This window comes from Carassius gibelio, chromosome A5 (genome assembly GCF_023724105.1).
Source record: "Carassius gibelio isolate Cgi1373 ecotype wild population from Czech Republic chromosome A5, carGib1.2-hapl.c, whole genome shotgun sequence".
In the NCBI taxonomy this organism is placed as follows: domain Eukaryota; kingdom Metazoa; phylum Chordata; class Actinopteri; order Cypriniformes; family Cyprinidae; genus Carassius; species Carassius gibelio.
The window spans coordinates 30,796,880-30,823,809 of NC_068375.1; the positions used below are offsets into that span (position 1 = coordinate 30,796,880).

The 26,930-nt window shown below is 39.1% G+C and overlaps 1 protein-coding gene across 1 annotated transcript; it reads left to right on the top strand.

Moving 5' to 3' along the window:
• Positions 1–103: 103 nt before the first annotated feature.
• LOC128011967 (spectrin beta chain, non-erythrocytic 4-like) lies at positions 104–26,930 on the top strand. Its single transcript, XM_052594802.1, has 20 exons — positions 104–708; positions 929–1,079; positions 9,589–9,885; positions 9,961–10,164; positions 11,166–11,255; positions 13,601–13,879; positions 14,080–14,210; positions 14,601–14,805; positions 14,922–15,167; positions 15,270–15,404; positions 17,742–17,986; positions 18,149–18,287; positions 18,971–19,055; positions 19,147–19,337; positions 19,749–20,716; positions 21,288–21,348; positions 22,322–22,575; positions 23,131–23,301; positions 23,679–23,721; positions 23,842–26,930. The coding sequence occupies exons 2-20, from the start codon at positions 957–959 to the stop codon at positions 24,172–24,174; spliced, it is 4,200 nt and encodes a 1,399-aa protein (XP_052450762.1). The 5' UTR covers positions 104–708; positions 929–956; the 3' UTR covers positions 24,175–26,930.

Consider the following 26,930-nt stretch of genomic DNA (forward strand, 5'->3'; position numbering starts at 1 on the left):
AAAGTCTGTTGGTAGGATTGAGGCGGTTTTCTGTGCTGACAGAGAGAGAGAGAGAGAGAGAGAGGGAGAGGGAGAGAGAGAGAGACTGCAGCATGCTGCATTGCAATCACACTAGAGCACATGAGAATCTGCCCACAAAAGCACACGTGTGCATCCATTCAGCCATCGCATCCTCCGCATCACGATGTTTGCAAGTGCATGAGCTCATTCAAAGAGGGTATCTTGTGTCTTTAGGTATCTAAATTCTGCTGCCCCAAAACATACACGCACATCAGCGACTCCTCCCACTCCTCTGAACCCCCCCATCCACACCGGTCGACAGCAGGACGGCGTAGCGATTCCGGACGCAGCGCTGACACCAGAGCTTCGCCCCTGACGCGGATGCACACAGGCAAGCAGGCGAAGATGTGGATTTTGGTTCTCATGTCACTTGAAGGATTATGATGCAGTGATTATTATTTTTTATTTTTTTTCCTGGAAACAGCTGGTGTGATCACCATTGAAGATTTCTGTAGGAAGACCAAGCGCTTTCAGTGAGTGTCTGTCTTGCGTGTGCATGCGTACCGGTTGTTTTTTCTGAGCTGGACTGACGCACGGATACTGCAGCAGAACTGCAGGGGCCTGGACGTTAACCTGGAGGACATGAGGACCCAGTGGATGCCCCATCCCTGAGCTCCAGACCCCACTGCTGCTGCACATTCTGCTGAGGTGCTGCTCTCTTCTCTGCTCTGGACATTTTTGGGATGCGTGTGTGTGCTGGTGGTGAAGGTGAAGAGGTTTTTCGTGGTGCTGCAGTGTTGTATTGATGTTGAGTGTATGGGGCCTAGCGCTGTGTGTGTGTGGAAATGATGGCTAAAAGATTGTGGCAGAGTGTGTCTGTGTCATAGCCGTCTGCTGACTGCTCTGTGCATGTGTGTGTATGGTGTAGCTGAGCAGAGCTCCCAGAGGCTGATAGGATGCTGACAGCTCGCGATGGAGCGCAAGATGAAGCTCAGAAGCTGCACAGGAAATGGATGAAGCACCAGGCCTTCATGGCTGAACTGGCCCGCAACAAAGAATGGCTTGCCAAGATCGAACAGGTGAGTCACAAAGGATGAAATGAAAGAAATGGGTGGAAAAGGGAGGAAAAAATGTATTCACAAGTGGGCACTGCTTACACAAGGTGCTCTTCAGGGGACTGCATGGGCTCCAATTCATTTCCAACACATTGGATATGAGCACAGACTCTTTGTAAATATATGTGTATATATATATATATATATATATATATATATATATATATATATATATATATATATATATATATATAGGTCTAAATGAAAGTGATCAGAAAATACAAAATATTCCATTAAACATGGTTAATAAGAACTGTAGATCAGCATAGACCTAAAGGATTATTTCTGATGGATTGTGTCTGAATATTTAGCTTTCTCTTGGTTAATAAATATAATTGCTGTGAAATTGTGTAAAACATTACTGAGCCAGTTTGGATTCTTGGCATTGTTGGCATGTTCATGAGAAGTATGATAGAAATAAGACTTGAGTTAAGACTGACTGAGGATAGATTCAGGGTTGGGTAAGAATGTTGAGGACAGATTTGTTCAGGAAAGATTCAGGACTGGTTGAGAATGAATTGAGAAAAGGATTTAGATTGATTGAAAACTGGCTATGAATGGACTGCTTTGGTTGTGTTTTAGTTGAGGAGGTTTGATTTGGCCTTGATTGAGAATGAACAGCAAATAGATTTGAATGGGTTTAGAACAAATTTGGGATTAATTGAAGATGGAGCTAGGACAGATTCTGGCATATAGGTGTAGACTTTGGGATGTTTATTTGGAAAGGAGTAAACTAGTGTCGTCTGTAATATTTTTTTTCTTAAACCAATGTTGAGACAAGAAAAAATCCCCAAATTGTAGTAGACAGCAAGAAATCCAATGTCTGTTGAAACAACAAATTTTAGATTATGCAATCTTCATCCGGCATCTAAAAACAGAGACATGACAGCGTGCAGGATTTCTTTTTCTATCTTCCTTCTATTTTTTTGTTCTGTATTTAACAACAAATGCATTTAGTATGAGATGCCAGCAAATAAGAGATTTTTCAATCAATCAATCAATCAATCAACCATTTTATTTTAATTATTTATACAATACATGACCATTGTTCTAAACAACATAAAATAAAAGTGCTAAATGACTGCTTCCAAATGTATTAAGTCATAACAAGGTAAAATACAATTTACATATATTGTATCAAAGGGTAATGTTTAATATTTGGTTATAGATACTATATATATTTTTACTATATTTCTGCCATGACAATTCTCGGAGAGTGTAGCATGGTAATATAATAATAATAATAATAATTCCTTACATGTATATAGCGCTTTTCTAGGCACTCAAAGCTCTTTTCATAGTCAGGGGGTATCTCCTCATCCACCACCAGTGTGCAGCATCCACCTGGATGATGCGACGGCAGCCATAGTGCGCCAGAACGCCCACCACACACCAGCTTACTGGTGGAGAGGAGACAGAGTGATGAAGCCAATCAGCAGATATGGGGATTGTTAGGAGGCAATGATGGTCAGAGGCCAATGGGCGAATCTAGCCAGGATGCAGAGGTCACACCTCTATTCTTTTCTAAAACATCCTGGGATGTTTAATGACCACAGAGAGTCAGGACCTCAGTTTAACGTCTCATCTGAAGGTCGGTGCTTGTTAACAGTATAGTGTCCCCATCACTACACTGGGGTGATAGGACCCCCACAGACCACAGGGTGAGCACCCCCTGCTGCCCTCACTAGCACCTCTTCCAGCAGCAACCTAGTTTTCCCAGGAGGTCTCCCATCGAGGTACTGACCAGGCTCAGCCCTGCTTAGCTTCAGTGGGCAACCGGTCTTGGGCTCCAGGGTGATATGGCTGCCGGCCATATATATGGCAATGTCAATGTGTTTGGTCTTGGCGGAATAGATCTCCAATACTGGTGCGGCATAGCGAGTACCAATTACTTGCTACTTCCAGTACATCCATGAAATGCTGCTGTGAGCATGTAAGAAATACTGCTGCTGCACATATGAGACAAACCCATATAAACATACATGAATCCATCCATAGCAGACCTATACAGGTGTAGCTGGGGAAGGTGGAGGGTTTCTGAAGTGTGCTGCAACTGCTACAGCAACCACTAGCCGAGTATTTGATTGTTTGAGCAGCAAACTCATTGGCTGCTGAAAAAAATAAAATAAAATAAAAAATAAAGGATGTGAGTTATGATGTCATTATATCAGATTGAGTTAGAACCTATCAGTCTGTGCCATCTAGAGTTTTTTTTATACCAGTTATTTGTTCTTTTTTTAGTGTATTTTTAGGCTACGTTTGCCATCTAATGCTAACTTATAGATATAACACTGTTATGGCTAAGATTACAGCACAATTTTTGAAGGATGCTTTCATATTCTCAAAATTATCTGTATTTCATGCTGTAAATTGTAATGTTGTGCTGCTTACATTCACTTGAACACCAAAAGACTGATCTTACATAGATGATTACTGTTCATTTTTAGATTTTAGCATGTTATAGTCCATGTATTGGTTATCAGCCAATAATCAGCTTATTGGTATCAACTATAATTTTACAATTGTAGAATTTTAGGTGTGTTCCCTTTTAAGAATGGCTAAAACATTTCCTGGGATAGTGTTCAGGTGGTGGTAGAAGATATGTTTACTAGTGTTCAATATATTCTGTACTGGTCGAGCTGAGGTGAGAATCAAGATGAAGCTGATATTCTTTATCATCGCGTGATACATAACAGGACATCCTGGTGCAGATGAAGTTTAAAGGCTGGGTTTCGAATGGCACTGTACTATAAAGCATCTGAAGAAGGGACATTAATGTGATTAGTATGTAAATCAGTCTAAAGATATGATGGGTATTAATGGCATATTTGCTAGTAAGGAACCATGTGACATGATACGTCGTGTGTTGCTGAATGACTGCCGAGACGCTGCTACTGTTCTTCTTCCATGCTGAAAGTGGGTGGAAAGCTGATGAACAGCCTCACTGACATGTGCTAAACGGTTTCACAAGTGTTAAACTGTGCAAAATATGAATTCATTATCTGTTACTGTTTCGAATGCATGGATTGGCATATGTGAGTGTGTTTTTATGGTAGATCAAAGCCTAGATGCTGTGTGGACAGAGGTGCTAGTATGTGGTAGTGTTGGTCTGTGCAAGTGTGTTTTCTTTTTTGCGGTGGTGATGGCCAAAACAATTAAACATAGGTGAAGGGTCTCTGCCACAAAGGTTTTTGTCCCGTGTGAATTGTGTGTTAGTACATGTTAAACAATCCAGCTCTAACTTGAAATTTTAGATGTATTTTCCTGCATTGATGATTTGATGAATAATATCTCAAATGCTTTGTTTCTGTCTGATTCGTCACTGTGTTATTGTGGTGGATCTGTACCACAGTACTCTGAATTACAACACTCTGAATGCTTTATTAGATGTCGTGGGCCTGCTTTCTTTCAGTTTTGGCCTTGTTTTCTCTTCTCATGTTTCTTTCCATGTATCACTATTTAAGTTTGCTATTAACAGATCATCAAGGAATAGATGATGTAAGACTCTAAACTCTGTAGCCTTTAGGCTGACTGCACTACTTTGTAATAATTAAGCTAATCTTTATTCAAGCTGATTTTAAATGTCAGTCCTGTTTATTTTCTGATACTTCTGTTTCAGAGCTTGCCTAGAGGGAAAGCACTTTTTTACTGGAATTATTAAAGTCAGCAATCAGTTTTCAGGCAGCAATCAGACTTGTCATGTGGCTAGAAATAATGGTTCTGTTAATAGAGTTCTTTTTAATGAATGATTGTGCATAGCGTTGGGAAATAGAGCTAAAATTGCCCAATATATGTCAGCCTTTTGACAATATTTGATTATTATATATATATATTCCTGCCTTTTGACAATATTAGATTAATATATATATTCCTCCATTCTGAAATGGAACAAAATTGTGATTTATTATTAGTATTACTTTACTTTTTTAAGCAAAGGCATGCTTTCCACGCTGTTTTTAATTTGTATTTATATTTTTATGTATATTTGTATATATTGATTTTATTTATATTTATCTTATATGCAGATAATTTATAAACACCAATACGACAATACATAAATAATAATTATTTATTTATATATTTATTTTTACTTAAACTTTCTAATCCTGTACAATCAGACTTAAGTGAACGTAACTACTGAAATTTCTCTAATCACTAGGAAGGAATGCTAGTGTATTCGTTTAAGGACACAAATAAACAACACATCAAAAATCATCACAGGATTGTCAGTGTTGCATAAATTATTATCATCATAAAAGTCACTGTGAATATGTTGTGAATATTCAATAGATCTCCCAGCCCTAAAGTGACTCAGTGTCAGATCTTGGGTTCGCAAAGTCTAATGTCATAGTATTACATAATATCCATAATTGTAATAAATGGCAAGATTTTTCCTTTTCTTGATCTGTAAATGCCAGTGGAAATCAGCTGCTTTTCGGCTACTCTATGTGGGTGTGACTCTCATGCATCTTCAGGCCTTTTGTGGAATTGTGATTAATGTTGCTCTGGTACTTCAGTGCCAGCGGTTTTGAAATCTTTATTCGGGTGATTTCAGTGGACCATATCAAACATGCAAACCAATCTCTTGAGTGAAATTGCTTTTATAATCTGAATCCTTCAGTGAATTCGATTCATCAGAAGATGCATGGGAATATGTTTATATGTGGAATATCCTGTGCTGCTATGTAGAAAATGGTTTTTACTTCACTAAGTCAAGTCCAAGTGTTCTGTCTTTGCGTGCTGTGTGTTTGTCTTTGAATTATCAGAAGTTTGCTCGTTCTGTTCAGTTTGAAGAAGGAGAGTCTAATTCTGCTTTATGTGCAATCTGGAACATGCTTCCTTTTCTCTCCCTGTTCTTCAGGATATTGTTTCTGTACTACAGCTGTGTCAGAAATCTAGGATTTATTTTACAGTTATGTAGGTCATTGTAGAATTTAGAATTATTTTATTCTGTAGAATTCTAGATGTTTCTTTTTATCAGTACATCAGTGTTTTTGAATGGTCTTATGGGTTTGGAACGATATGAGGGTGAGCAATTAATGACAGGATTTTCCTTTTTGGTTGAACTAACCCTTTAATTATCTCAAATTAATAAGTTCATTAGTTTCATACTATCCTTAATCGTTTTCAGTGATGGAGGGCTCTGAATTTGTCCAAATTTAATCTTTTGAGCAACCACAAACTTTGCTACAGTACATCAAATGCTAAGCAAATAATAATAATAATAAAAAAAACAACTAATTACTATATGTTTAGTCTGTGATCCCAATATATGAAATATTGTCAGACATGGCATGTTTTGTGAGAAGAAGTTTATTTATTTTTAGCACTGTTAATAATAATAAAAAAATCTATTAGCAGAACTAAGATGGCTGCCAGTTTTTCCTGAAATTGATTTCTGTAGCCCTGAGGAGCTGCCTGACTTGAGAGCAATAACAGCATCACACACAAACACGCTCACTCTTAGACAGTGGTACGTAGCTGCAGAAACGTGAGTTAATGAGGCTGTAACCTGATAAACAGCAGAAGCTATGACACTGTGTCCCACTGTGATTGGAGAACTCTTCGTCCTTCTGGAAGAGTTCCCGCCTCCTCCCCCACTCCCGGACTCATTCAACTCAGCATCCACAATGACAGACAAGTGGCTGGACCAATCACAGTACATGATAATGTCCTTAGAGCTGACCTTGCCTCCTTGTTTCACCAGGCCATTCAAAAGAACCCATGATGGACAATATTATGCACAAGAATAGTTCTAGACTCACACACATTCTCTCCATCTCTTGCACACATACATACGCATATTGAGTAATTTGTAGTACAAAATTAATGAGATTATATGTCAGATCTAATGAAATCAGAAGGGTTCCTCACCTCGTCCTCTATCTATCTATCTGTCTATCTGTCTATCTGTCTGTCTGTCTGTCTGGCTTTCTGTCAGGGCTGAGTATTGACACAGATTTTATGATTCGATTTAATTATTATTTACAAGGTCTTGATTTAATTCCAGTCTATCTATACAAATATATCAGGTGCAGTACGTCTCTCTCAACTAATGCTGTAAAATATACAAAGAACCCTGTCAGTTAGTGTATATATATATATATATATATATATATATATATATATATATATATATATATATATTAGTGCTGTCAATCGATTAAAAAAAATTAACTAATTAATCGCACAATTTTTAAAAATTAATCGCGATTAATCGCGATTAATCGCAATTAAAAGACTGAAACTTTTTGGATATGTAAATGTAAAATGTTAATAATTAATGTAAACTCAAGACAAAGAAACTATTTAAATGTTTATGAATGTTTATTGGAATTTTTGTTTAACTTGTAACACTGATTTTCTCATGTAAACAACATACCTGCAATAAACCATCAATATCCTCCAAATTAACTGTTGGCTTGAAAGCCATATTTATTACAGAAATAAAAACACAGGCATGTAAGTACCATTTGAATTTCAAAACAATCAATGCCAATAAAAAACAAAAATGATTTCCATGTTGAATTCTAAGTGGACTGCAAAAAAATTCCAAAGTATAGTCATTGCCAGTGCTTTAAGTGGGCCGGTATGCACCAGTACTCAGTACCGCCACTTCCAAATATAGCTCTTGAGCGTACCGCCACCTCTCCATGCGCCCAGAACGTGCTTGTAGCGTACCGGTACGCTCATTTGGACATCTGTTTTAATAGAGGTTTTAATCTTTTACCTGCACTGCCGATTTTCAGAGCGCCCTTCACAATGCAAGCTTCCTAATTCATCCCACCCAGAGCAGAAACTACATTACCCATTCACCCTTAAGTTATACAAGTGAATAGCGCATGTGTCGCTTTTCCCACTGTTAAGTGTCAACAACTCAACGTGGCCGGAGAAGGTGTGTGAAACTCGTTGTGAGTTATACTAAAGCAAAATCTTGAGTATTTATTGTCTGATAAACATTAAAAACTGTCTGCGTCGTCCTGCAGCCCCCGCTGGCTGCTCATTGACTGCAGCATCTTTTTTCTAAGTTCTAAAAAAATACCGTAGACGGCAAGGCACAAATTTAGATATTCATTTATCTAATTAATCTATAGCCTATGCACAAAGATAATATGATCTTTTTGTCCCCTTTTTGTTTTAAAGCTTGATGAAGAGAGAGAGCGCAAGTTGCTGCAGCTGAGGAGGACAGTGATGCACGCGTACAGGAGTGATTGACAGTTCGCGGCACTGTGTACAAAAAAATACTCCGCTACACAATTATTTCGTTATTTTAATGTTGCTGTTTCTTGTGGCAGACTAAATGAAAATGTTTCTTGTGGCAGACTGAAGAGTAATCCGGCAGAGTTTTATACTGAAACTTTCCGTCTAAAAGTCCTTCCTTGGTCTTATCCATATTTCTTTGCACGTTGAACACACATAGGCCACAACTGGAAATAAAAAAAACTGCAACCGCGTTAATTGCGTTATTTTTTTTTAACGCGTTAAATATTTCAAATTAATCGAATGCGTTAACGCGCTAATTTTGACAGCACTAATATATATATATATATATATATATATATAAAATCAAGTTTGCAGATGCACAGTCAGCATGATCTCTAGTGATCACAGACAATATGGCAGATGGCTTACATATAGCAGCCCATAGAAACAGCAGCTAATAAGACGTCTACATACTTATCTATGGCTAGAACACCCTTGGAGGGGTTAGAACTGCTTAGCAACTGGCTCAAACACCCTAACGAACAGCCACATTACCTTAGCAATGCTAGAAAATTCTAGCAGCCAGCTAAGACATCTAACAAAGCCTAGCAACCAGCTACAACTGCCTAGCAATGCTTAACAACCAGTCAGAATACGTTAGCATCTAGCTAGAACCATCTATATGTCACAGATTTCTATATCCACCTCATCTTCTCATCTTTTTGTTTTCCATCCAGACCCCTTTTTGCTGTTTTTCCTCTGTTCTCTCTGTATCTCTTTGTTTCTCCATCTGTTTCTCTCTCTCCTTCTCCCACACAATATTTCTCTCTCTGCAGTACAGGGGAGCAAGCGACTTGTGCCAAAAGGAGACATTCTGCACTGCATTATAAAACACAAATGCACACACGTATTGAAATGCACACTTGTACATGCACAAACACACACTCAGTGACAACTCTGTGACGGAAAGAGGGATGCAGATTATTTTGAAAAGAGAATGAGGAGTTAATTTAATTTCAAGCAGTTCTGCAGGGAAGAATGAAGCATTACACACTGATGTAGAGAAAGAGAGACACACACATTTGTGTGTGAGATGGCACCCTATTTTAGGAGGCTGGACTTCAGCCATGGCTCTGAAGAGACAGATACTCTCTTTACTTTGATCTCTTTCCATTTTATACATACACACACAGGCATAAACTGGCAGGGATGAAGGTTTATGTTCAGAGCACTAACATATACATGGACTATGTGACATTTTTATGTGTAGGAGGGTGAGGAGCTGATCCAGGAACAGCCTGAGTTGCGATCGGTGGTGGAGATGAAGTTGAAGGAAATCAGAGAGTGCTGGTCTCACCTGGAGAACACCACCAAAGTCAAGGCCCGTCAGCTGTTTGAAACTCAGAACCACCGCATTAACGACCTGCCCTCAAACACCCTCAGCGACCTGGACCAGCATCTCAACGCCATACAGGAGCAGCCGTCCACACTAGGCTCCACCCACAGCACCCAACCCACCCTCCTTCAGCCCCGCCCCACTTTTAGACAGCAACTCCAGAGGATACAAGTGAGACAGCCACATTTTCCATGATTTTGAAAATGTTACATCCATTTATAAACTCACTTTATCTTTGTCTCATAGTCAATGGAAGCACAGATGCAGCTTTATCAAGGTGTTGGTGAAGTCAGGGCTAGTGCTGATCACCGGAGACCAGAAGGAGAAGAGCAAGGAGGCATGACGGAGACCCGAATTGTGCGTCTTATTGAGCCTCTGAAGGAAAGGAGGCGGATAATTCTTGCCTCAAAAGAAATGCACCAAGTCACCCAGGACCTGGAGGATGAGATTGTAAGTGCCTCTTTCTTTTCTCTAAAGTTCCACTATTATTATTTATTCATTGCTACTTGAGGTATTCAAATCTGCACATATTGCACTGCTTGTTGAAGATTGAAGTTATTTATTTATGAAGTTAAGTAATAGAAGGGCAATGAAAAGGGTGAAATATATCATATTGAATATCATATAATCTTGGGGTGAGATCAACAAATCAGTAAAGCCTAGCAATCCATTCACTTAGTAACTCCATAGAATGTTAGCAGCAAACTAGCAATTTCTATCTATTGAATAAAGCTATGCTAAAAAGATTCAGAACGTGATCTGAGAAAAAAAAAATTGTGATTACGAACTCAAATGTGATTTTTAAAAAGCTCCAGGTTTGCTGTGTTTGTGCATAAATCTATAATAATAGTAATCATAATAGTAATGATAATTAGAATGATTATTATAACTACATAAAATATTAAATATAAATGTAAAATGTACATATTACTAATATAATATTTCAATATAAAATGCAAAAAGCTGATTATTTAAGAAAAAATATAAAAAAATGTACAGTATAACTGTAAAAGTACAATACTAGTATTTATGGCTTTTTTAATTTCTTCATTTTTAAACTTTAAACTATCAAGCTTTTATTTTGTTGGAAACCACAGGGAGCTCTTTTGTTAAGCTGTTTTGTTGACAGCAGCCAGTTGCTTTTCTTTACAAGTTTGGGAGGATGGTTGGTGTAAATGCACTTTATAAGTTACCTGAACCCACAGCACATCCTGAGATGAGTTAAATTAAGAGATGAGTGATACTGATACTGTGAACGGAGCCACTATGAGACTATGAGAACACAGGATCATGAGCTGCTCATGTGTAGAAAAACTAAGTACCACTCTGAAATACACAGTGTCAGTCTGTGATTTTTGCATGTGCAAGCACTACAATGTTTTTCAGAAAATATCACACTTATTTATGTACTGTATCAAAAGCCCTCTTTTTCTGAATTTTGGCTTCTTTAGGTATGGATTCAGGATCGGTTACTTTTGGCCTCATCTACAGACTATGGGACCAATCTGCAAAGTGTCCAACATTTAATTTTGAACCATAAGGTCAGAGTCAAGAAAAACGATTGCATCCTTTTCTAAACTCTGATATAGGACACAGTACATTCTCACGCAGGCAGTAGTGTTTCTGTGGTAAAGAATATAGAAAATCACAGTGGGATTATGCTTCCTTTTTACAGTTAGTCACATTAAATTAATGTGTTCAATTAACAGCTTTAGTTTTAATACTGAAGTCATTATGAATGCCAAAGCATGCACACAAAATATCTAACACCTAAAGTTTTCATATGTCCACCTACCCTCATTTTTTTGTGAGAATATGACCATCTAATCATTCTGAAAGGTTAGCAGTACAGGTTGATGCATCTCAGTTCTTTATTATAGGTCAAGAGCCAAACATGATACAAATGCCTTTTGGAGTCTGTCAATCAATTCATTGGGCCCTATCTTGCACCCAGCGCAATTGACTTTGTACACCGACGCATGTGTCATTCCTATTTTGCACCTGCGCAAAGCGCGCTTTTCCCTCCACAGAAGCACGTCGCTAAACTAGTGAATGAACTTGCGCTCCCTGGGCGGTTCAGCGCAAAAAAGGAGGCGTGTTCCGGCGCAAACAATCCCTGGTGCTATTTTGCTGTTCCATTAAACAATTGCGCCACTGACCAGAAAAAACCTAGTCTAAAGTCAGTGGCGCGTTGCGCTTTGTTTCTTATGCTATTTTAAGGGCGCATGCTTGACCATAATGTATAGCGTGCACAACGCGCATACACTTTGCTCATGTAATCTACACAGATGCAACAGTTATTTTTGCAAATCATAAATTGTTACACTTAAAAAAATATTAACACATGAGATGACGGAAATCATTGTGGTGTGCCACGAATATGTGAAAGAATAGGCATAAATCTAGCTTACAAATTATTCAGGCTAATTGTAGTAATTAAGGATCAGACCTGTTTGAGGTCATATATGTATATAAGGACATCTGACAAATTGGTTTGTCCGTCAAGAACCAGGAAAAAAAAATCGATGAAACAATTGTGGCTATTTCCTCCCACGCCTGTTTAACCGACGCTATTTTGGGTAGGTTTCTCCCATCCCCATACAACACAACTTCTCTGTCTTTCACTGCTCTTACAAGAACATCAGTCTCCTCGGCTGTGAACCGCTCCTGGCGTGCGCCTGGTAAATACGCCATAATAATAGCAATCCATAATGGAACTTGCGCACCTGCTTTTAAAGGGAATGTTGGATGACGCTCTGATTGGTTTATTTCACGTTACGCCCAAACCACACCTTTGAATAATGAAGCTACTTCAGACCAACCCATTTTAGATTTGCGCCGGGCGCAAGAGCCATTTATCCCGCCGGGAAAATAGCAACAGCGCCGAGACCCGCCCACAAAGTTACTTGCGCTTTGCGCTTTGACACTTGCGTTTCAGATCGTTAAAATAGGGCCCATTAAGTCAATCTGTTGGATTGATTATCATCCTAGTTTTTAAAGGTCCGTTCACACCAAGGACAGTAACTATAAAAATAACAATGTTTTAATAATCAAAAGTCCACACCACAACAAAAACGACACAGACCAGAAGCAATATTGTTGAAATCATTTTCAGAACAGTTTTTTCCATATGCTAAACAATAATAACAATAATTAAAAATTGACAGCCAATCAGAATCCACCTTTAAAGAGCAGAATCAAAACTTTAAAGAGCTCTTGCATTTAAATTGCAGACAACATAACTGCACCACACACTTATAATAAATTGTTGGTGTGGATGCTAATATAGTTAATGTTTAATCATTCTTGATGTAAACTTGAATATTTCTGTTTTATGTTTTCTTCTTTAATTATGGTTCAATTATTTTTGTTAATTTTAGTTTTTATGCTTTATTTAAAGGGGACATTAGATGCAAAATTCACTTTTACATATATTTGCATATAATGTGTCTTAGCAGTGAGTGGACACAACCACCCTACAATAATAAAAATACATTCACTACTCATTAGCATTTCAAGAAAAGTGCACCAATAGAGCTGTTCTTGACAAGGTAAAAGGGTGTTGTTTTACATGACTGTTACACTACTATTACAGACATTCATGAAAACCCTAAAGAGCCATACCAACCTGTGGAAAATGGTCATCCACTGTCGCCTTTAAGAAAGAGTAAACTATTAATTAATTATGAATTACCTGTCATTGTTTGATATTCCATTAGTCTTATTGCAGATTGTTGGAATTCAACGGAGGTTTAAGCCTGAGGAAATGTAATTAAGCTCCATTTTTTATAGCCTGATTCACATTGCCTCTGATTCTACTGATGTATTTTGATTGGCCAGAGAGCTTTGACTGACAGCTCACTTGTGTGTATGATTGGACATCCAGGCGCTGCAGATCGAGATACAGGCTCAGAGGGGGCGGGTCGAGGAGGTGCTGGAAAGGGCAGAGGCCGTTGCTGCCCTGCGAACTCCAGAGGTGGAGCTTGTGCGAGAGGGGGCGGGGCATGTGAGGCAGATGTGGGAGGTGCTTCAGGTAGAGATGGAACGTCGCACAGTGATGCTAGATGCCGTGAACCACGCCCAGCAGTACTACACCCAGGCAGCAAAGGCAGAATCTTGGCTCAGTGGACAGAAACTTCAGGTCCTCAATGAGGAGAAAGGAAATGTATGTACTGTACTCAATCTAGCTTTAACTTAAATTACACCATTTATTTATACAACAATATTCAGTAATGTTGGGTTAATGTATTACAGTATGTTAATACACTGACATTGAAATTGTGGTCAATGTGATGTGGTCTGCTTGTCTTTCACTTTGTAAACCAAGATTTATTCTTTCTCTCTTTCTCTCCTCTTTGTCTGCAGGACGAGGCCAGTACTCTTAAGTTACTGAAAGAGCAGTTGGCTTTAGAGCAAACAGTGGAGAATTATGCAGAGACAGTGAGCTCATTGTCCCAGCAGTGTCGTCGCATGCTTGAGATGGGGCATCCAGACAGGTAAATAAAGATGTGTGACTTACACCGTATCCAAATCAGGCACTCCGCAAAAAAGCAAAAAAAGATTGATTTCTGAAGAATCATGTGACACAGAGGACAGGAGTATTGGCTTCTGAAAATTCAGCTTTGCGCAGGTATTAATTACATTTTAAAATAGAAAATAATTATTTAAAATGTTGGTAATATTTCACAATGCCACTGTTTTTACTGTGTATTTGAATAAATAAATGCAACCTTAGTGGGCATAAGTGACATCTTTCAAAAAATGTTTAAAAATCTGACCTCAAATTTTGAGTATTAGATTTAACTGTTGATAAGGGTGGAGTGTAACCAGAATTAGTTAATCTGTTGTCTCTCTCTTTCTTTCTCTCACTCCTCTCTTACCCTCAGTGAGCAAATCACCAAACAGCAGGCTCATATTGACCGGCTATATGTATCTCTAAAAGACCTGGTGGAACAGAGGAAAACAAAGCTGGAGCAGCAATACTGGTTGTATCAGCTGAAGCGAGAGGTGGAGGCACTGGAGAAATGGATCTCTGAGAGGGAGGCTATCGCCAGCTCCACTGAACTCGGCCAGGACCTGGAGCATGTCACGGTATCACTGGCTCGCTCACACACACACACACACACATACACACGCACAGTGTGTCTTGTGCTATTGTTTAGCCATGTTGAACATTCTGTTTTACTCAAAGCTTCTAATCTTTCTAGGTTCTGCAAGGCAGCTTTACTAAATTCTCCACTGAGACACGTGCAGTCGGCCAGAAGCAGATGGATTCAGTCAATAAGATGGTGAATGAGATGATTGACTGCAGTCACTCTGATGCTGCCACCATTGCAGAGTGGAAAGATGGTCTGAATGAGTCCTGGGCGGATCTTCTGGAGCTCATGGAGACCAGAGCACAGATGCTTGCAGCTTCGTACCAGCTACACAAGTTCTTCACCGACTCTCAGGAGGTATGCAAACACACATACAGCCATAAAACACTTTTTTTTAACACATTCACAGTTTATTTCAGTATGAGGCATTATCAATGTGGCTGTGTTTGTGTTTTGTAGGTGCTGGTCCAGATTGAGGGAAAGATGAGACAACTACCAGAGGTGAGGTCATGTCAGGTGAGCTCAGCCAATCCTGGCACACTGCAGAGACTCCTGCACTCTTTTGAACACTCCCTGCAGCTGCTGGTATCACAAGTAAGACTCACACACACACCCACAAAAAAACTACAACACCTGTTCTGACCAGGTGGAGCAGCCATGATAAATAAGTGTTTAGGCGGGTTCATCCTCCTGACCGAGCAAGGGGTGGTTCCCATTTCAGTTCAGGATCACAATAACACTCAGAAACACAGTTACAACCATCACACAGTGCTGAATCCTATGGAAACTTGTTTCTGCCATGGAATAAAAAAATAAAAAGGTAATTGCAACATTTTATCTCACAATTCATTTTTTTCTTGTAATTCCTAGTTTACATCTTGCAGTTCTGAATTTTTTTCTTCACAATTCTAAGTTTACCTCTCGCAAGTCATTTTCCCCCCTTAAAATTCTGATCTTACGTTTGGCAATTTTTTTTTTTTCTGAATTCTTCTGAAAATATTTTCTGCCACAGGATAAAAAAATAAAAAAACAGAATTGTGACTTTTTATGTCACAATTCTGACTGCTTTTCTCACAATTGTCAGTTTAGGCATCAGCGTGGAAAGGACTGAAAGACATAAACTACAAGACACCATAACTGTTGTGTCTGTGTCAAGCATAACTGGCCAACAATTTGAAAGAGTTTTATTGCAGGTTTGAAAAACCCTGTCTCACACCCCACACACATTCTGACCTTCTCTCCATGGATCTATTAACACCTCCAGCAATGCCCCCTCTCCTCCCTCCTGGACTTCATGTCTGTGAAAGGATGTGCGTCAAGTCTTCTGGAAACAGAAGAGAAAGAAAGCCCCAGGCCCAGTTGGCCCCATCTTCACACAGATCACTGAAGCTGTATGAAGTCCCTTCCTATTTCAAACACTCAACCATCATCCCCATCCCAAAGAGACCCAAAATTAAGGTGCTAAATGATTACAGACCTGTGGCTTTGACAGCTATGGTTATAACGTCATTTGAAAGACTAGAGCTGGCCTACCTGAAAGACATCACTTGACCTTTGCTGGACCCCCTGAATTTTGCTGGATCACCAGCTTCCATATAGACAGGCAGCATCTAGTAAGGATAGGAAAATTCTCATCCAGCATCTGCACCATCTGCACTGGTGACCCCCAGGGATGTGTTCTCTCCCCACTGCTCTTCTCCCTGTACACCAGTGACTGCACCTCTAAAGACCCCTCTGTCAAGCTCCTGAAGTTTGCAGATGACACTACACTTATCAGCTTCATCCAGGACAAAGATGAGTCTACTTACAGAAAGGAGGTTAAAGAGCTGGGTATCAGGAACCCCCTGCACTCCCCCCACTCACCATCATGGACAGCACAGTGAGAGTCATTCAAGTTCCTGGACTCCACCATCTCTCAGGACCTGAAGTGGGAGTTATACATAGACTCCATTGTCAAGAAGGCCTAACACAGTCTGTGCTTCCTTCGCCAGCTGAGGAAGCTGACACAGTCGGTCACTGAATCTGTCCTATGCTCTTTTATAACTGTTTGGTTCAGCTTAGCTATCAAATCAGATTTTGGAAGATTGCAGCGAATATTAGGGACAGTTGAGCGAATTACTTATACAACCAACTTACCCTACTCCCCAATAACTGTACTTGGCCAGAGTAAGTAAAAGAGCAGGCAAAATCATTCTGGACCCTTATACCCAGCCCAATTTCTCTTTGAACTGTTGCCATCTGGTCGGTGCAACAGAGCACCAGAACGACCAGGCATAAAGATAGTTTCTTGCCTCATCTTATGAACATTTAACTTGCCAATAAATGTGTAATACACAACACTACTTATACATTTATTTATTAAACACACACATTTTTACACATTTCTTTGCATTTGTACATAACACACCTGTATACACAAATATTGTCTACTTTGTATATTGTGTATTTATTTATTTTTTGGTATATTGTTATTTCCTATTTCCTATTTTTTATTCTTTTAATTGCCAGTGTCTTGTTTTGTCACTGTCATTCTGTTTGTGCTGTGGACGCTTCTGTCACCAAAAAAAAAAAAATTGTATGTATATGGCAATAAAGCACTCTTCACACTTTTCTTCTTCAGTTGTGAGTTTAATTCTTACTTTTCTCCACAGAACTGCAAGTTTAAATCTGACAGTTCTTAGTTCATACAGTATCTTACAATTGTAAGTGTATCAGAATTGCAAGAGGAAGATTTTCCCATGGCTGAAACAAGCTTCTATAAAATACCAATCAGAATGAGTTAAGAGATAAACAAGTAGCTGTTAATTAAATTAAATTAAATGGTTTATTTTTAAGTAGTTTTATAAAGAACCTTGTATGAGACAATATTTTTAGATTCCCCAAGTGTCAGTAAATATAGTCATTTTACCATTGTTCTTATCTTTTCTTCAGGTGCGCCAACTACAAGAAAACGCAGCTCAGCTGCGTGCGATTTATGCCGGGGAGAAGGCAGATGCCATTTTTTCCCGTGAGCAGGAAGTGATGCAGGCCTGGAAAGAGCTCCTTGTTGCTTGTGAGGGCAGCCGTGTACAGGTTACCACAGTAACCGATAAGATCCAGTTCTTCGCTGTGGTGCGGGAATTGAGCATGTGGATGGATGGGATAATGGGACAGATTGGCTCAACTGACGATGCCAGGTACCAGATCAATTGTAGAACCATCTGAATTATATTGAATCTACAATTGGATTTAAATCAAACCACAGTAGACAGTGTGCATCAGGATAATGTGTGTGCGTGTTTCTTGTTTGTGTCTGGGCGTGGGTTTTGGTGTTGGGCGGGTCCTTGTGTACGTGTCAGGGACCTCTCTGTGCTGGAGAGCATGATGTCCCAACATCAGAATCTGAAGAGTAAGATAGATAACAAGAGCAAGAACTTTGTGCATTGCGTGGAGATGGGAAAGATGCTTCTCGCTGCACGCAACCCTGCAGCTGAAGAGGTACACACATACTCAAACACTGAACCCTCTATGTGCACACCTTTAAACATGCAAACACATACATGGAACTAAAGTTAACCCGATAACTTGATAAGCTGGATTTGTCAAAGTTTAAAATGCAAATGGCATCATATTATTTTCCAAAAACACAAATGGCCAGGCTCATGTCTTAAAGTTTGCCTTTAAATGGATTATGGGTTTTTGAGCTTAATGTTAATGTTACTGAAGCTGATTTTATTAAAACATTTGACACACAATACCATTCAAAAGTTTGTAGTTTGTAAATTTTTTTTTAAGAAGTCTGTCATGCACACCAAGAATTTGATAAAAAAAAAAGATGTGGAATATTATTCATATATAAAAAAGATATTTGGTTGTTTTTGTGGAAATCAAATTTTTATCAGGATTCTTTAATGATGAGAAAGTTCTAAAGAACAGAATTTATTTGAAAGAAAAATCTTTTGTAACATTATAAATGTCTTTACTTCAAAATAATGTGTCCTTATTAAATATAAGTATTATTTTCTTTCCTAAAAAAAAAAAAAAAATTCAGACCCCAGACTTTTGATCAGTAATGTAGAGGTCTAAAGATTAAAATTTAGTTTCTCTTCCGTTTTGCATTGAACATGGATCAGTTGCCATCAGTGTTCTGCTCACAAATGATTACATACCCTCTGATCCAGGTAAAGGAAAAGCTGGAGTATATAATGGCAAAGCAGAAAGAAATGAATGAGCGATGGGAACAGCACTGGGAGAAGCTTCAGCAAGGTCAGTGATGACATTTTGTAATGTCATGTTAAAGGTTTGCCAATCTGATCCCATCTCAGAGTTATCCACAAGCTTTATCTGTGCCCTTCAGCCCAGCAGAGGCTGCAGTCTACCCAGCTGGGACCGTCGGAGCAGTCCTGGCTCAAAATCAAGGAACCAATCACTCCAAATACCCGTGAGGCAGGGGGAGGGACAGACGATGTGGAGGAGCTGATTCGGCGGCATGAAGCGTTCCGGAAGGCTGCGTCCACGTGGAAGGATCATTTCAGCTCATTACGACAGGTCATTATGGAAACAAAGATTTATGTATAAACAGAGTCAGCACCAGCTCAACACTGAAGAGGGTCAGAAGTAACGAAGTCGGCGGGTGTGGGGGGGGGGTGTGAGTGACATAACGCAGAGTATCCCCATCTATATGTGAAGTGGCCCATTCATGTATTTGTCAGTCATAAACAAACCTGTTGTTACTACAACTATGAAACTAAAATATACTGAGCAACTTACAGAAGAACACTCCTGCACCTGGCAATTGTAATTTCTTTTCTGTTTCACCATTAAAATCCCTTTTCACATTCATTGTGACTGATTGGGCCGAACGGTCTGGTTGACCTGGCACTAGCCCTACATATAAATAACATAAAACTGAGAACTAAAAGATCTTTGTGTGACTTTCTCTCTCTCCTCCATCTGCAGGCAGAGAAGATGAAGGAGGAACTGAGCAAGCCGCCTTCTACCTCCTCTCTCCTCAGCAGGCAGATGTTCCCTCTCTCTTGTCTTGTGCCCAGCTCCTCTTCTTCATCTTCGTCCTCCTCTCTCTTCCGCAACCCACTCCAGGACTCACTTCTGGAGTCCAAGCCCGGGTCAGACCTCATGCACGCCACAGAACACACAGTGGTGAACAGACTCACTCAACGGCTCGGGTCCACCCTGAACCCCTACATGCCTGTCATGAATGGCTCCCCCTACCAGGGGCTAAACCAGCCATCAGGGGTCATGGCGGAGGGTCTTTTGTACCATGGGCTTAAACAACAGGGTGTTTTAGGGTTGGATAATTCCAGCTATCAGGGGTTAAACCAACAAGTTGGTGTCTTGGGTGTGAACAGCTCCAGCTACACTGGACTAAACCAACAGGGTGTTTTAGGGGAGGACAACTCCAGCTACCACAGCCTAAACCATTTAGGTGCTGCTGGGGCAGGGGTAGACCCCAAAATGGGATATGCTTGGCAGCACCTGAAAGCTGACTGCCTTCAGCCCAAAATCAACCACATTCACAAAGCTGTTCCACCTTTACTGGAGGCGCACCGAGCCCAGCTCGCTGGTGGAGGAGCAAACATGCCAGCTCCTCCTATGGGCCTGGACCCGTCCCTTGAGATGATCCACAGCCGTTTACAGAGAGACCCCCGCGGGAGCCGATCTGACCCACAGATGGATCACTTGCGGCGAGAGAGAGAGTACCGGCTTGGCCGACAGACCTCCAGCGAGCAGGAGATCCAGGCACGACTTAACGAGCTCCCGCTGATTGTTAGACAGGAGCGCTACCGTCGAAGAATGGAGAGACAGTCGTCCAGTGAGCAGGAGGCCAGCGGTAAGCAGAGAGTTCAGAAACATGACTCCAGCGACGCAGAATCTGGGAAAGAGCCGTCTGACAGGAGACCATCTGGGTGAGTTTGCTTAGCTATATTCGGGGAACAAAACTTCTTTTCTGAGATGCCTTTTGGTAAAGGATTTTATTCTAAAAACCCAAAATGTTTGCATTTAGAGTTGAGTTTAGGGTTTGGGTAAGTGTTTAGGATCACCACATTCTCCCTGTTTTTCATTTAAAATGATAAAATATGGTTTTCATTTATTGAAATAAAGCTGTAATAAAATCAAATCAAAATTTAAGATTCAAAATCAAAATTAGAATAGTTGCCAAAGCAACAAACTGAAATAAAAAAAGCTGAAGTGCTAAAATTACTCAAATTAAATAAAAATAAAGTTAAATAGACATATAAAAAATTTAATTAAATGTAAACTGAAAATATAAAAGCAAAACCTAATGAAAAATATGAATAATAGTAATTAATAAAAGTTTTGAGTGTAGAAAATAGCTTAAATAAAAACTGAAGTCTAAGCCCCTTCCATGATAAAATAACAAATGTGTTTGTGTGTGTGTGTGTGTGTGTGTATGTGTTCTTATCTGTATATGGGTATCTAAATTAGTTGGCTTTTCTTATCTTTCTTGTTTTTTAGGGAGAAGCGTTCAACTATGGCTGAGATTGTTGAGCAAGCACAGGAGAAAGAAGCTTGCCAAGTATGTGGCGTGTCTGTTTTGGCATTTAATACTTGTCATAGATTTAATTCACATCATGCATCATTCCCCCTCAACATTTTAATGCATTATCTATACAATTAGCAATACTCTACTGTTCAAACGTTTGGGGTCAGTTGAATTGAACTCTCTTATGCTCACTAAGGTTATTTGATAAAAATACAGTAAAAACTGTAATATTGTGAAATAATATTATTACAATTAAAAAAAATTTTTTTTTAAATATATTTTCAGCAGCCATTACTCCAGTCTTCATTTTAACATAATCTTTCAGAAATCATTGTAATATGATGATTTAGTGCTCAAGAAAGTGTAAAAGAACTGCATTTATTTGAAATATATATTTTTTGTAACAATGTAAGATCTTAACTGTTTTAAATCTTAATGACCCCAATTAAGCAGTAGTGCATGTTCAGGCTATTCTCTTTCCAGAAAATGAGTCCACACACACTGCTGATTTAAAGGTTGAGGATTTTTCTACTATTTGTGTCATCCAAAGACAAATAAGAGTAGACTTACTGCAGCTACAGTGCCCCTGGAGTCTCTTGGTTCGGTTTCTTGCTCAAGGGCACAATAGTGATATAGCAAAATTGTGATCTCAGTAATTCTCCACTTTCTGGGTCACCTTGCATCCTCTGAAACTTGGGACTGATCCCCAAACATTTAAGTCAGCAGCTCAGACCCTTAAGTATCTCTATACATTTTAATGTTCAGGTAAGACTGATCTTATGCAGACTTTGACTTTGCTGTATGGAGATATAAATGGAGGTGTGGTACAGTATTCATATATAATAAGATATGGAAGATACAGCACTTGAGAATGTGAGGCACAACACACCTAATTTCCATATACACCCATTTAGTATTTAGGTTTTTTTTAATATATAGTTCAGTTTTTTTGTTTTCTTATAATAAAACAATTCTGCATCATACATTCACAAAGAATCTTTTTCAGGCGAGGGGAGAGGTGTACAGACCACCCAGCAGCCTCTCTGCACCAGTGAGAAGTCTGGATCGCCCTCGAGCTCGAGACCGCCCCAAACCACGACGAAGACCTCGTCCAAAAGAACCTGAGGAGCCACGGCGGTCTCGTTCTGCACCAGCTCAGAGCATCCCATCCACACCTCAACCTCCAACCCACACCGTCCATCATGAGGGCTTCCTGTACAGGAAACATGAAGAGGAGGGGAAAGAGAGAAGCCCAAACAGGTATGTTTCTTACTAGTTGCTAGTAACTGATTGCAATGTCCTGAAATGAATTTTTTTCCCGCCAGATCACTATAATCTTATTATGAATGATCTAAATGCTTTTCGTTGCTACTGCTAATAGACTAGCAAACCTGTTACCAAGATAATAACTAATTATGCTAATGCTATCCACAGATACTACTGTGTTCAGAATAGCATGCATTGCTAGATAGTATACAAACATAGTATGCACAGCATAAATTACATAAATAGTTGTATGTTGTTATTGTTGCTTTAGGACCTTACAAGTTACAGATTGCATATTTGATGTACATCATGCAAAATAGCATGATTAATTTTGATGTATTTAGAGTGATCTGGAGCATTACATACTGAATTTATAGTATTCATCATTCAAATGTAATAGTCGAAGATGTAATATAGTCGTCTTGGCCCAAAAGTGTATTAAAAATACTGTTCTTAGTGTGTTTGCTAATCTGCTAATAGCAATACTAAATGCCTTGGTGAGGCCTAGTAACTCACAAAGCTACTCCTAACTTTCTACACCTCCTGCAGCAAGTCGTGGGTAAATCTGTTCTGCGTGCTCAAACAAGGGGAGATTGGATTCTATAAGGACGCACGACACAAAACCACAACCTACAACGATGAGCCGCTTCTTAACTTGGCCATTTGCGAAATTGACACTACCAATGGATATAAAAAGAAGAAGAATGTGTTCATTCTCAGGTAAAATTATCTCAGTATGATCTTTAATGACAACCATATTGGAAGCTACAAAAAGCAATGACAACCATGCAGGAAGTGCATTTTTAGAATATGTTCCATTAAAATCCCTGTGCTTTTTGGAGTATTTGTTGATTTATTTCCTTTTGAAACAATATGATATTTGGTGGAACATACTGAAGGATGAAGGATACTGAAACTTTTTCTTTTTTAAATAAATTAGTGCTTCACTTCAGCAAGGATACGTTAAATTGATCAAACGTGACCACATTTTTTAATCATTATGTACAAATTTTTTAACTTCACATTTTAGATAACTGCCTTTTTAAACAATCTATTCATTAAAGAATCTTGAATAAAGTGTTTCTAATGTTTTTTAGGACCACTGCTGAAGGGGACTACATATTCCTGGCTAAGGATGAGGTATGTCAGACAAAGCACCACCTGAGTGAAAAAAGGTCAAAGTTGTTCAAAATTGTTTGGTAAAAACTCTGTCTATTGTGGCCATATTACAAGTGTGTGTGTGTGTGTTCTGTTTCACAGGAGGATCTGAAAGGTTGGGTCAACAGCATCAATGATAGCCTGAAGGAGATCGAGGAAATTGCCAAGTGGGAGAAAGCCACAAACTCCTCCACCGACCCAGACAAATCAGAGCGCAAGGAGCGTTCTGAAGGGGCGGAGCCATTTGAGGGGGCAGAGAGGTCAGAGAAGTCTGAGCGTTCAGACCGATCAGATAAAATAGAAGCATCGGACAGAAGCTCAGAAAAGAACTACACATCTGAGAAGGAGAATGGAGATAGAGGTGAAAGAGGAGAGAGGGGAGAACGAGGAGACTGGGGTTCCAGGGGTTCCAGCACTTCGGGAAAAAGCAAATGACTCATCCATCTACACCTTTATTTGCTCATCCATCCCTCCATCTTTCCAGAGAGAAGACAGGACTTGCATTTCTCAGTCTCTGTCACTCCGTTTGTCCTGACAACCTGATTTCAGGACAGATGTAATTGTCCCTAGAATGTGTCGATGTGTGTCTGTGTGCGTGTGCCAATGTGTTGAAGAGAACTTTTTTGTGAAAGAAAATGAAAAGAACAGTATAGAAACGTATCCCAGCATCAGAGGGCCAGTTCAGCCGCCCTGCTTGACTCTCACAGAAAAGGCATCGAGGATGACTATAGCCCTCTTAATATTTTAGAAACGTTTTCTCGAAGCAATATACTGTATGTAGTAACCGATGCCACTTGTTTTAGCTGCTCTGCACTTCCAATGCAAGAGTGCAAGAGAGAGAAAGTGACAGAGAAGTCTTTCTGAGAGAAATCTGCTGTGGTAGTAGGGACAGTGTTCCTCCTGATCGACATCCATGCACAGCCCCACACATGCATACGAACACGCACAGTGCATCATGGGAAAATGTTTGGTATGGAATACCATTCTCTCACCCGAGGACGCACAAGTCTTCCACCTGATGCTTGTAGTAATTGTTATAATCATTCGAGATGCTACACAGTACTGTGGTGAGCTCGATTTAGTTTACACCCAATGAAGAGTCTCGATCACAACATGTGAATATAATGTGGCTGTGTGTGCGTGTGTGTGTGTGTGTGAATACAGCTCCATCCAGAAGGAGATCAAATGTACTATAACCTCATTGATCGTATTTATTAGGTTATCACAATACAAATTTAAAGTGCAAGGTTATTCTTCACTGAACTAAGAGGAAGTACGATCAGACACCCCAGTATGTGTACAAATATGCTGCTTTTTATCATCTCTGCCCCCTTACATCACTCTTTGATTGTAAAATGATTAGTACACATAAAATAGGGTGTATGTGACTTTGTCATGCTATAAAGAAAAATACTGTATATATATATATTTGTATATATACTAGTAAATGAGATTTACTTCTATGAGCTGCAGCGTCTAATTAAAAAAGAAAGAAAAAAAAAGATAATAGTAATAATAATTTTTATCAACCTATGAAAATGTAACAAGTTAAACAGAGTTGTTTTGTGCCCCTGGCTGAATTTAGACAGTAAACGTGCATTAACATCCTTTTCCGGGATCTCTTGTAAACGGAAATGCAACTTTTACTGTTTATGGTTTGTTTTGACCAGGGCAAAAGATCAGGATACTTGTAAAAAGAAATCACCATTAAAACCCTCATCAGAGACTGTTTTGTTTTTAATATAAATGCTAAGAGAACTGTCTTTTGACAGCTGTTGCAATTCCTATGACAAAGACAATGATTTCCCCCTAGTGATAATATATAGTTGTAAATTATATTTGCACAGATATGATACAAGTTAAAATATCTGAATAAACCAGAATAAATACAACAACAACAAAAAACAATCAATTTGAGTTTTTATGTTAGTTTTTTTTTCACTTATTTGTAATGATGGTCCTAAGGCTTTAATTTAAGTTGTCAATCACTTTGTTGAGGTCAAGCTTCTCCTAACTAGCTCTACTTTCACCGCACAAACTTGTTCTTCTGAGTTCAAACTCTGACTGGCCTCGTTGTCTATGCAACAGCAAATATCAGCATCATACTAAAACCAGTTTCTGAAATTGCGATTAAATGGTGTGGAATAAAATACTAATTTACAGAATATGTTAGTTTTTATGACAAAACACACTTGACCCCTGATCAGCTCCAGTAAAACATGCAATATTGATCTGCAATTTAAAAGCTGAGGCGATTGTGTGCCCTTGCTTTCAGAAACAGTGAGTTCCTGCTGTCACATAACACAGAACAACATACATGCATATGACAACAGAAACAGTTGCACACCCTGCATTCAGGTTTAGAAACCGCATAACTAGAGACTGAACTTGTTGTGTGTATCTGTCTGATAAATGTGACTGAGGATGAATGAATGTCTGTTACCAAACTGTTGCTGTGTATGTCTCCGTCTTACCTTTGCTGAAGCAACTTCACTCCTGACAGCCAGTTTATCAAATATCCCCTTCCAAAGCATAAAATAACGATTAGTTATGACTTTACTTAAAATTTTGACTCTTCGACTCTCAAATCTAACGTTTGTTACAGAGTGACCTTGACTACGGTCTGCCTGCAAAAAGCACAATTTCTCCCTAAAAATAAATCTGGAGTATTAAAAGAAAACTACCTCTGCATTTCTTAAAGCTGCCACATGATGTCAGTGTTGCAAAGGAATTGCAGTGCGAAAATAACTTTTATTTGAACAATTCAATTTACCTTTTTTTTTTAAACCCAGAATTGTTTACCTGCAGGGTCAGTTTTTGCTTTGCTAAGCCTTGCTTTGTTTCTCTCCAGCTTGACCTCACCAGTAAGTATTTATATATTTTAATTCATATTTGGAAGAATGGAGAAAATTAAGTGTGTGGGTTCCCCTCCTTTATTTAAAGTCAGTTTTCACACATGAAATTAAAGAAAAACAATATTAAGTTGCATGAAAGAGAATATAGAGGTGATTTCTATGCAACAGCTGTGCATGTTTATCAAAAGGGTTTCAATCTTCAGCAAAGCACTGAGTTTGGATGATGATGATGATGGAGAAATGAGTGGAATGAGCAGATCACTTGTATAGCTGAAATGAGACATTAAATCATTTATGTACTGATATCTGCACTAATTCATAAATACAGGTTGTATA